Below are 11,764 nucleotides of genomic sequence, written 5' to 3'. Positions count from 1 at the left end.
CCACTTCTCTGCTCGCTTTGAAACAACGTGAGCCGAATACGGGAGGGAGTGGAGGCGGTGGCGGAGGTAACGGTGGTGAGGATGTCAACTCAGTGGTAAAGTCGAGAGGCACGTGTTTGTTTTTGAAGTGGGGGGAAAAGGATTCAAAGCGGCTCCGCTGAGACTTTGTCTTTGCAACTGTTTGCGTGGGCCAGTGGATGCATATTTAATCGATGAGTGGGCAGCAGTAATTCACAGTACAGGAGTGGGCAACTGAAGCTGTGGATGAGAGAGAAAAGGAGAGGCTTTTGGTGACAAGTCGATCAGCTGTGCTCGCTCGAGAAGTCGGTCTTTAAAGCGTGGTGTTGCTGGCTGGGCTCTGAGGCGTGGAGGGTGGGTTACTAGGGGTGGAAGAAGGCGGGTGTTTATTATATTTAATAAGGTCATAAGGAGGAGAAGCGGTGAGTGAGTGTTACAGAAAAACATCAAAGCTGAACTGTAGTTTTTGGACATTTCTTGACTTTTTCGCTGTTATTGTCGCAGCCGGGGGGGTCCTTGGGAGGGTTTGCAGCCTCGCTCTCTCTCGCTGGAGTCAGTGTGGCGGGCAGGGACAGTCCAGGCGCTCATATACAAAGCCAGCACGTTTCACTGTGTCTGCAGCAGCTGAGCGGTGCTGAGCACCACCACCACCACCACCACCAGCAGCAGCAGCAGATCGGGGAGGATTTGAGAGCACAGTTGGAGGATCGACGACGCATCGATGATGAAGCTCACCTGCTGTTTGCAGGTTGCTGGTCTGAGGTTGGAGGGTGCCGAGTGAGCGGAGGTGTTGCCGAAGCGCTGTCCGAGGTGCTGAAAAGCCCGCGGACAGAGCGCCGTTGTCGCCTTTCCAGTCGAGATGACACGCACGAACTGACGTGAATGCCAAGCAGCACAACGCGGCGGTTAACACGGCTCCCCTGGCCAGAGTGCACGGGACCGCGCGTCCTCTTGGCGTTAGAAACATGGAGAGAATTTTCCTGCTCGTCCTGAGCTGTCTCGGCGTGTCTCTGGTCACAGCGGGTAAGTTTACGATTGTGTGCAATTACAAAGATGTTCCGCGAATTTCAGCGCATTTTCTTCCAACTAAACGAACCGTGGAAGAATTCCTCTATCGGCATCTGTGTGAGAGAAATGCTGCTGGTGCTGGGCTTCAGATTGAATTCAGTGTTGTTGTTGGTGGTGTTGCTATTGTGAGACGCTGCGTAGTCTGGTGTGTTTGTGGGGAAACGCTGTGTTTGTAAGACAATACGTGCATTTCTGTGCGTTCTCTAATTAAACATGCTACAGTTAGTGGTGGTGAGGGATCCACATCACCAGACACAGTGGGGCTAAACTATGCTACTGTCTGTCTGTGTGCGTGTGTGTGTGTCGGTGTCTGTGTGTACGTGGGTGTGTGTGTGTGATTGATGTGATCCAAGCTGACCTTTGAATCTCATTTCAGGTCGGTACTATAAACTGCTGCATGTCCACACACAGGCAAACTATCCCAGTGTGAAAATTAGACGTCTATAGGGACGTCTGTTGACTCCGCTGCTCATTACAGACACTTCCCTCTAAGTCTGGCTGTAGTCGACAGCCACTGGCCACTAGAAATACATGATTGGACTGCCAGGGAGCGACAGGGGCCCTCTGATGCTTGCTGTGGAAGCATCCAGCTCACCCTGTGTGTGTGCACATCTCTAAAACAGGCCTTTTAGATCTCAAACTACACACACTTGACCTCTCTCTGTGATGAAGTGCCACACTACACTCCTGCCATCAAAGTGCACCTTTAGTTCATTCAGCACACTCCCACTTCATAGCCTTTCCACTCACGATACATCACTATCCTGCTCCTGTCTCTGGCACACACTTATGCAAACACACACACACTCAGTCGTGTGTGTTTTCGTCTCCTTAACTTCCAGAAATAGATGTACAGTAAAAGTCAGTTTAGGTCCCTGCAGGGACAGACTACACAAATGTGCCCCTTAGACCTCTGTATTGTCAACGATGTGCACATTTGTAGAGTTTCTTCTTTATTTCTTGGCAACTAAAACAAACCGTTTCATGTTTGCAAACCCTCCCAAGTCTTTGGTCTCCGTGTGCCTGGTGGGCTTTTACAAGTGGGTTCCATCCTGCAGTCCAAAGACAAGTATGTCAGGTTAGTTTGCTTGCTTAAACTGACCACAGGGGGGATGCATGATGGATAAAGCTGTGAGAGACAAGTAGGACTCAAAGATTGTGGCTCAAAGAGTTGGCAGTTTGTATTGTAACCGGAAGGTTGCCGGTTCGAGCCCCGGCTCGGACAGTCTCGGTCATTGTGTCCTTGGGCAAGACGCTTCACCTACCGCCTACTGGTGTTGGCCAGAGGGGCCGATGGCGCAATATGGCAGCCTCGCTTCTGTCAGTCTGCCCCAGGGCAGCTGTGGCTACAACTGTAGCTGCCTCCACCAGTGTGTGAATGCGAGCGTGAATAAATAGTGGAATTGTAAAGCGCTTTGGGTGCCTTGAAAAGCGCTATATAAATGCAATCCATTATTATTATAATAAAACCACTATCTGAATGCCTGTTTCAAAATGCATGAATAAATAAATGGATACCTTGTAAACAATATTACGCTTGAAAAACAAAAAGTGAATTTTCTATAGTTGCATTAAAGTAAAAAATGTCACCAGTGGTTTAAAACAGGTGCAGAAGGATGGAGAATAACAGCAGCACTTTAGATGGAAGCAGCAGCACCTTTAAAGGTGCAATAAGGAACTTTTTTTTCCCGTCAGTGTGCAGAAATGATGCTGATTGCAGCTTTAACTGCTTCGTTTTATGAGTTCGTTTCTTTGCATTTATATTGGATGAACGTCTGCATCGGCTGATATCAGTCAGTCTGTACTGATGGCAGCAGCCAGTGTTGATCTGTTGGGTTGCATCAGTTTTGTGCTAGATGCTGAACAATGATGCAATAACGAGTCTAAACCCTTCAAACGGTTCAGTGATTATTATTAATATTATTATTATTTTAATGTAGACTTTTATTATTTCTTTGGCAGAAATAGTGGATGAAAGGAAAATAAAATCTAAATATCAGCCAGAATCGCTCCATCCCTGTTTGTTGTTTCTCTTATGAAACAGCTGACTGTTGGATACAATTATTAGTCGAACATGTGCTGGACAGACATTTGATCATAGGTGTGTTTCTCTCGGTTAGTCCTCAAATAGACTGAGGCGCTGTAGTCTCTCATCCTGTGACATGTGAAATAGGCTCCAGTCCCTCCGTCACAACTTCACAATGGATGAGCAGTAAAGAAAATGGATGGAAGGACTTCAGCAGAACCTTACTCTGTTATAAAGCCTTTATTAACCCTATAAATACCTCATTCAAAGAGAGACAATTATGCAGTTCCAAATGTTATCAAGTGTTTGTTTATTCTTACACCTGGTGTGGGTGTTTCATCACAGCAGTTGAGAGCAGATCTGAGATTTTCATCAGCAATTTTAAATGCACTATTTATCCAACCGGGCATGCAGTGAGGTGGAGGATAGCTGACGCTGGGCGGAGGCATCCACCACCGAGCTAACAGAGCTGAAATCACCTTCAGAATTCAGCCAGTAAGATTCTGCTGGATGTTCCTGACGTGCTCTAGAGACACGTCGCCTTGTTCCTCTCATTAACTGCCACATACCTGAAACTAGAGATGTGAAGTTCATTTAACACACACAGCTCACTGTGATCTCTGTCAGTGTAACAAAATTTAACTACACTTTTAACTGAGACGCCTTAAAATAAGAACAAAATAATTTTTAACAGCGTTTTAAATTTTTCTACATGCTGCAGTCAAAAATAAGAGAAATGTGTCAGCATGATTCGAACATGAAATAAATAAATCTGTCAAATTAGAGAAAAACGTAATTGTTTATCTCTTACTTGATCACTGTGGTGTAGTATGAGGACTTCTTTATCAGCAGGGAAAGCTGTAAAACTGAAATACAAGCAAAAAAGACCAAAATTCAGCCTTCCTCATAATTTTCCAAAGCGGTCCAGCGGGCTGGACTGGAGTCTTTGCCGAGCCGATTCTGGCCCACGGGTCTTATGTTTGACACCCGTGCTTCAGATCTTTCACACACAGTTTTTATAGTGAGTGACAAAGAGATGAAAAATACTTTAACTGTCCAGTTTCAGCGGTGGTTAAAAATGGCCAGCTGCAGCAGGGTGTGATTGGCCGTATGCACGCTCTTCCTCTTTGGATTTAATCTAATGGTTTATGCAAGATCAACATCGCCCACCGGTTTTAGACGCCACATTTTGAAGCTACTAATAAAAGAGCAGACTTTGACTCACCAAAAGCACAAATTACCTGTATGGCCCGCTCCACACAGCCATGATATTAGTCAGATAATCCATTAAAATGCTTTCAAACGCAGTTGAGAGCACACAGTGATTGGCTCTAGCTCCCCGTCACCTGTCAGGGACACCTGTCTATCAATGTGGCCATGCCCCTGACTCCAGCATGCAGACGGACGTAAATAAATTCAACCAGCTCAGAGTTACCATGAAGGGGGGAAACTATCCATTGAGCCCAACACTGAGTTTAATTTCAGGCTGTAAATAAAGATTTGAACACTTTGATGTTGGGTAGTTTATCACAGGGAGACTGACTCCGTTTTGCAGCCGGCCTCAAGTGGCCACTGGAGGAACTTGAGTTTTTGCCACCTCCTGTAGATTTCTGCTTGTTTTTAACCTCTGTAGCGCCCTCTCCTCTGATCTTATAAAGTTGAGTTCGTTTAAAATCCTTTTTCCTTTTCAACACTTCTCTGACAACAAAAATAGTTTTTTTCATTTCTGTGTCTCAACATGTGAGGCACAAAAGATTTTCTATGCAAATGCTAAAAAAATGAGGATTTTTGCATCTTTTCATGGATGAAGACAGACGTACAAATCCAGCTTGTGCACATGCGCGAGACGGGATGTAAAACTTACATTCTTTTTATGGCCAGCAGGGGGCAACATAACGACTGTCAGTCATTTCGAGGTCAACCCTCAGCTCCCTCACTCTGTGATCTCTCTCAACACTTGTATATTAAAAGTAATGATTAAGCCCAACAAATAAATAAAGTCTTATTAAAAAGAACATGAAGTTAAATTTGTAAATCATTGTAATTACAAGAGGAGAATAAATCAGGCCATGCTCGCTGGCTCATGAAGATTCACCTCAGATGATGCTGCTGTTGAAAATGTTTGGCTCAAATCTTCACAATGGCGGCTCTTTCCATCTTTTATTTACAGTTAATGGATTGTGATTATTAACGAGGTCCTACAGCTTTATGATTGTGACTCACTGTTTTACTGCAGAGGTTTATGCCTCTGGTCCCTGGACTCAGGCCAGAGGACCACTGTTGAATCTTTCTGTGTCCTTTAAATCTTTTCATCTCCTAAATGTATCAATAAATAAATAAATAAATAAAAATCCAACAGATCAGGATCATTCAAAATTATCACATCATCTATTTTTACTTTTTCATATTTGTTTGGCTTACTATTATAAACCTCAGTGAGTCAAAATGCTTGGTGACACTTTTGGATTCCCTCAGTATGATTCAAGCTTTTGTCTCCCGCTTAGTTTAAACATAGTTAGACGCCTGCAGCAGGCCAAACCAGTGCCGAAGCAGAGAGGTGGGCCGGCAGGAGTAAAACTGACACCGTGGTGACGTCTTTAAGGTTGTCTGTGTTTACAAGGACTCATAAACAGTCAGTTGGTCCTGTGAAAGGAAAGGTAATGTTTCCATTTAAAATGTAAATTGACTCTCTTAACACATTCATCTAAATGAGGCCGTAAATCCTTGCAGGCAATTTTGCTCACTCGCTAACGGTTCTGTGTTTGAGGAACAAAAAGAAAAGTCAATGAATCAATCAAGAAAGTGAACAGAGATGGAAAAGCTGCAGGCGCTTTTCTGTCTTTGAGGGATGTTTATAATAATGAAAAAGGGAAATCTTTCAAGAGATAACAGAATTTTGATTTATTTTTTTGAGCTGTAAACCAAAAAGATCCAAGAAAATTATGGCACCCACCTGCCAGGTGATGCATTCTCTGTTAGTACAGTAGATTATGTCAGGTGCTAAGCCATTTAGCATCCACAGAGAGGCCAAAGTTTGTAAAAGCTACCCATCTCCCGCTCTCTCTCACACTGTCAAACTCGCGCTCTGAATATTTATGAGACTTCCAATCCTTCACAGAAATGCATAAATACTGCAAAATCAAAACAGATGTGACTTTGGAAGAGCCTCTCTGTGCCATTTATCACACGTAGCAGTTTCTCAAATTACAAATGCTTGTTTATGCTTTAAGGGCTGCTCAGCAGACACCGGGCTGCATTATTCATTTAAAAAAGAAAAAACAACCCGCAGCGCTCCGATGTTATTGTTTCAAGTCAGCAATTTTTCTCACGTGCATGAAATTAGGTGAGTGATTGTACGTGAACAGAGAGAAGGTGTCAGGCTCTCACGTTCTACAACACGTTTGTAGAAATTAAAATCAGAAGCTGTTTTCTGTAGCTTCAGTCCTGTGGATTCAACCCCTCTGCCCCAGTTTTACTCAAATCTGTGTCCTATAGACGTGCTGGGTATCTGGGGCAGCAGGAACCTGATTGGAGGGCTGAATCATCGCTGTTCCTTCTGAATAGGCTCATTATGGGGCTTCGGGAAGGATGGCAGGTGTGTGTTTGTGTGTGAGATTCACAGGGGATGTGGATTTTGTCTGTGATTATCTGTTTGTTCGTTAGTCCATTTTACAAGCATGATTAGCTGTTGGCAATTATTCGCTGTTTGCAGCCTTGTTTACAGTTGGAACGTTTTCTCTTAAAGCTGCGTTCTTGTTTTTTTTCTTCTTACAAACATCTTGCATCAGATTTGGGGGCTTGACAGGGACATCTCTTATTATGCTGCAAGTGCATGTAACAGTGGCGTGAATACACAGTGCCAAGCCACCCCTGTTCACCATAAACCTGCATGTGTAGGGAGGAGGCACACCCTGCATCTCACAAAGTTGCAGCTAAATTGAATCCACATTTTATTTCAATGGGGAAACCCAGTGATCACAGCCTCTTTGGAGTTTTTTCTCAACATTAGCCATGAGAAATGCCGGCTCAGTCTGACTGAACATGAACCCAACTTTAACCTGACAGAAGTTCAGGGCTTCAGCGATCGTATCATGTAACCAGATATATTTCCCGTCGTGCAAACACGTCTAAAGAGGAATACTTGGGCGACTGTTTTTCCCAAACATGTCTTAGGTTTTCAGATATTCGTTTGCACTAGGGATGCAACGATCTGAGTACTTGCCGATACAGAGTACAAAAACCGATACTTCTACCACACACACACACACACACACACACACACACACACACACACAAATGCAATGAATTGGAAGACAGGTTTTATTTTATTCTCTGCCGATAAAAAATAAAATCTTAATAAAAAATGACCACAAGTGAAAAATAAGCACTTCTGTTAAATTATTGCAGAGTCTCCACATTGTAATTTAACAAAATATCACTGAACTATTGGCACAATTAAAATAAACTTTTGTTGCAGAGTGTCCATATTGTAAACAAACAAACAAATAATGAAAGTATTTGGCATTGACGAACCAACTCTGATTAATGAAATAAGTTGGTATCGTTTCATGGTATCGGTTAACTTTTACGAGTATGAGTACACACACATTTTACAGTATCGGCCCCGATACCCGATACCAGTATCGGTATCGGTGCATCCCTAGTTTGCACCAATACAACTTTAAAAGCGTGAGCAATGAGACGTCAGTGCCTCTGAAAGATGGATATAGCCATGCTGAAATCAGCAGCTGCTTTAGGATTATATATTTATACCACAAACTGATTACACCGCTGACGTCATGCTTTAGTTTGAATTATACACATCCTTTTTTTTATATTATCTTCTTTATTTTTTTACAATTTCCATGGAAACCATCTTTATGTGTGATGTATGCTGCAATATTAGCACTTCATATAATTTCTTATTGCCAAATAATTAAGGTGACTTTCCATTCTTTTGTTTCTGGAGTGTGAGTTTGTGTGAAACAGAATATAAAAGATGAAAATAGAACTAATTTATAAGCCTGGTTTGACAGGACTGGTGAATCTCTCCAGCACAGAAGTGAGATAATAGATAATACAATATTTATTTATTTCTTAAAGTCCATCCTCCCCTGTTGTGTTACATTTTGTAACTGTCAGTAGTCCCCTGATAATCCTTCTTAATCCTTCCCGCGCCCCGTCACATGTTGTCATCTGACAAGGCAAACGAGAGGACGCGTGATGAGAAACCAGTTTCAGACTGGCAGCACGGCAGAGCGTTTGCATCGACTCCACGATGCTGCTGCTCTTTTCTGCAGCACGGTGTAACCTCCTTAACTCTCTTCTTCCCTTCAAAAAAGCCTGTTTGAGTTCGTCTTTGAGAGCTCGCCTGCAGCTTTGCAAGATGCAGATGAATAGAGTGATGGCCTTGTAGTTAACAGCATACGGGCTGAAGCTTTTAGAGGTAGCAGCATTTGAAGTGAGACCAAAGGGCAGGAGGTGGAAAACAAATGTCATTTTACTTGGCGTTTTCTCTCAGAGCACATTTGTATTTGTTCAGCAGCGTCGCTTTGATCGAATTTCTTGAATTACCAGCTTGTGTTTGCATGCCTTTCAAGTCCACTCATGTCTGTCTGGACTTGTACATATTGTGAAGACTCCCGAGGACATTTAGTACTTTAGGCCGGGAGCAAATTCAGAAATATGGTGACAATCTCTCCTTCTGCTCCTGAAACACGGCGTTGAATAATGAGCATAAAAGTGTTATTTCTTAGTTTGTTTCTGTGATAATTGAAATCTGCACACGTGAAACCTTGACCCGCTCAAATCAGAGCGGGTCTCCCAAGTCATTCTTGTGCCAAATCTGAAGGCTTTGAAGAAAGCTCTTGTTCATGAGAATAGGGTGGACAGTGCCTCCGGCTGTGGCTGCTGCTGGGTCTGAAGTGTAAAACTGAAACGAAACGGGCATCAGAGGACAGATTGGCGCAATCATCTGGACCCTGGGCCCGTGGGAGAACAAAGCAGCCGTGCCAAAAAACTGACGCGGCGGTGACAGCTCTCTGACGCAGTCAGTCATCTGCCCAGCATCGCGTCTGAATGTGCGCAGGTGGAGGAGGAGGAGGGCTGAAGCTGCCATCTGGAGGGAGTCTGTGGCATGAATGTAAAGCTGTGTTACTAACATGTTCGCTCGGTGAGCAAAGAAGAGATTCATCAGACGTGCAGGCTCGTTCACATACAGCACATGCCTGCAGAGCTCCATAAATGTAAACAACCATCACATGCAGTATGATTCAGAAACCCTGGGAACCATCTCCAGGTTTTATTGTTCTCATTGCCCGTGGATGCTCCCTGAACCCCAGCTTTGATTGGGATGCTGTTTGGGACATGGTTAAACAGTCCTCCAGCACTCCTGAAGCAGCAAATACACTTACATTTCATACACAGGATAATATGCACGACACCACGCAAGCTTTAGTATGAAATTTAAGGCTGACCCGAGTGTACAACATGCCCTTCAAGCACAACTGGCACCTTTAACACATGCTTAAAGAAAATCTGTGTGCGATATTTCATATTTCGGCTCCACAACAGTCCACAAACGGGTGTTTTTAGCTGGTGTGACGGCCGCTGAAAGGTTGGTCACCACCAGACAGAAAGACTCACCTGCTTGGCAAAAATGGATTCCCAGTTTAAGTGATATTGGCCATCTTTAGCTTTCCACTGCGCGTATCCATGAAGCTAAACAGAGTAAAAACTTCCATGTCGTCTTTGCTCTTTCTTAATCTCTTACCCCATTCTGCTCTTTCTCCGGCTGGTCGCTGTAGGTTTTTTACCGCCTGTAAGTTAAGTTAAGACTCAAAAGCAGAAGAAAATACAGAAGACTTAAAGGGCCAGTTCACCCAAAATCAAACATTTATGTTGTTCTGGTCTGTAATGCTGCTGCTGCAGCTGCTGTAGTGACTGAATGAATAAATGAATAGAAAAAAGTGAAGAGATGTTCTTTCCACCAACCTACAACCTCTATTACAACAACCTAGATATTTAATATAAGATTTATCTGTCCAAAATATGGGAATATTTCTTACAGCTATTAAAAATTACAACATGCACAAGTATGTAAGAAATCTTAAATAAGTAGAATGGTGCTTGGTTTAATAAACTAGAATATGATTAAATATCTTTATCAATAGTGTTAGGTTTTAATAAGTTTATATTCCTTATTCCCTTTTGACCATTTATCTTGTTAATATTTTGAAACCATATCAAAATCTAAAATTTCGTTACCACATTGTGTTGATTTTTAAAACAGTTATTTCCTTGTTCCGAATGAAGACAGACACGCATCCCTTCAGTGATTGCGATGCATAATTTATGCCTACATCCCTGACAGCACACTTAGTTTTACGGTCTGTAATCAGTCGCTTAGTACTGTGGTTCCAAATTTCCAATTCAGAACCACAGCGGGACTCGAGCAGCAGAAATCGATCCGCTTGGTTCTGTTTAAATGATGATTTAAGCACAAAACTGCGCGTGGGCCACTTGATTTCTCCTTCTCATCCAGCTCTCCTCAGCAGAGCATAAAAATACTATTGTTATTTGCTGCTGTGCTTTGTGGGGGGATCGTTTTTATGTGTGATGGGCCAGATGGTGTATTTTTTTACATTTGAATAATCTGAGGCACAGGTGGAACCCACAGGAAGCCCACACACTTTTGCTCGTTTGTCTGCTGTCCCGAAAGTTTTGCCCCCGGTGTGTCTGACATAAATAAGTCAGATATTTTTGTTCTTTTGCCAGAGTGGCCACAAAGTTTAAGATGCTGTAAATTTCTCAAACTCGAGCAACGAGTCTGGTTCAGGCAGAGGGGGGGCCTCGATCCTCCATAAGGCGCCTCAGGGCATGTGCTACTCTTACGGGAATATTTGCGACAGAGAGACGCACGCACACACGGAGAGTGATGGATGGAGGGAAAGAAAAGGAGTGGATGCAAGAGGGAGATGGCGCTCGAGAGAGAGAAACTCAAAGAGGAACATGGAGAGCGCCAGTGGCAAAGGGAGAGGAACACGGAGGTGCATATTGTTCACGTTGTCTCCACGCTCCCCCTCCCTCCTGCACCTGTCTGTGATATGAATCCTCGCAGGCACATACTGTAGGCATTACTTTCCCAGTTGCTTGAAAGGCTGGAAGAAAATCCACAGGGAGAGAGGGGGAGCTACAGTAACTGTGAAGTGAAATACAGAGAAAAGCGGAAAGTATGTTATGAAGCGCTAATATCATATTCATAACGTCGCATCAAGCTGTGAGCCCAGCCTCAGCCCCGTCCCACCGCGCGGTTGTTTCACCGCCGGAGGGGTGGCTTGCTCCTGATTTGAGAGTAGATTTCATTAACAGTGGGCTTGTCAAATAATCAGCCTCACGGCACTCCCTTTGCCTTTTTGAATCAGCTGCCTGGCTTTCTCTCTGAACACAATGCTGCATTGATTTTCATACGCTGCCTTTTGACATTTAATTAGAGAAATGTGCGTGTGTGCGCACTTAAAGGAAGGAGAGAGATGCAGTTTTACAGCCCACCCTCCCCACCTCCCTGTTCTTGTGGTCCGCTCGCTTGGAAAATTCATTTCCTTGGAGTAAATAACTCATTTCTCTGCAAAGGGACAGAAGGACCCTTAGGTG

The 11,764-nt window shown here is 43.6% G+C and overlaps 1 protein-coding gene across 2 annotated transcripts in view; it reads left to right on the top strand.

The window, feature by feature from the left end:
- The first annotated feature begins 380 nt into the window (after positions 1–380).
- Positions 381–11,764, top strand: part of fndc5a (fibronectin type III domain containing 5a) — a 45,829-nt gene continuing 34,445 nt past the window's right edge. For both annotated transcript variants that reach the window (XR_004844214.2, XM_035915175.2), the window contains exon 1: positions 381–1,041. Coding sequence is in view for 1 of the 2 variants with exons in the window: in XM_035915175.2 (XP_035771068.1) it covers positions 984–1,041 (58 nt within the window). In the remaining variant the exon portion in view is untranslated. The remainder of the gene's footprint in view (positions 1,042–11,764) is intronic.

This window comes from Neolamprologus brichardi, chromosome 19 (genome assembly GCF_056152115.1).
Source record: "Neolamprologus brichardi isolate AB-2024 chromosome 19, ASM5615211v1, whole genome shotgun sequence".
Lineage (NCBI taxonomy): Eukaryota > Metazoa > Chordata > Actinopteri > Cichliformes > Cichlidae > Neolamprologus > Neolamprologus brichardi.
This window is presented reverse-complemented; position numbering and strand designations above follow the sequence as displayed.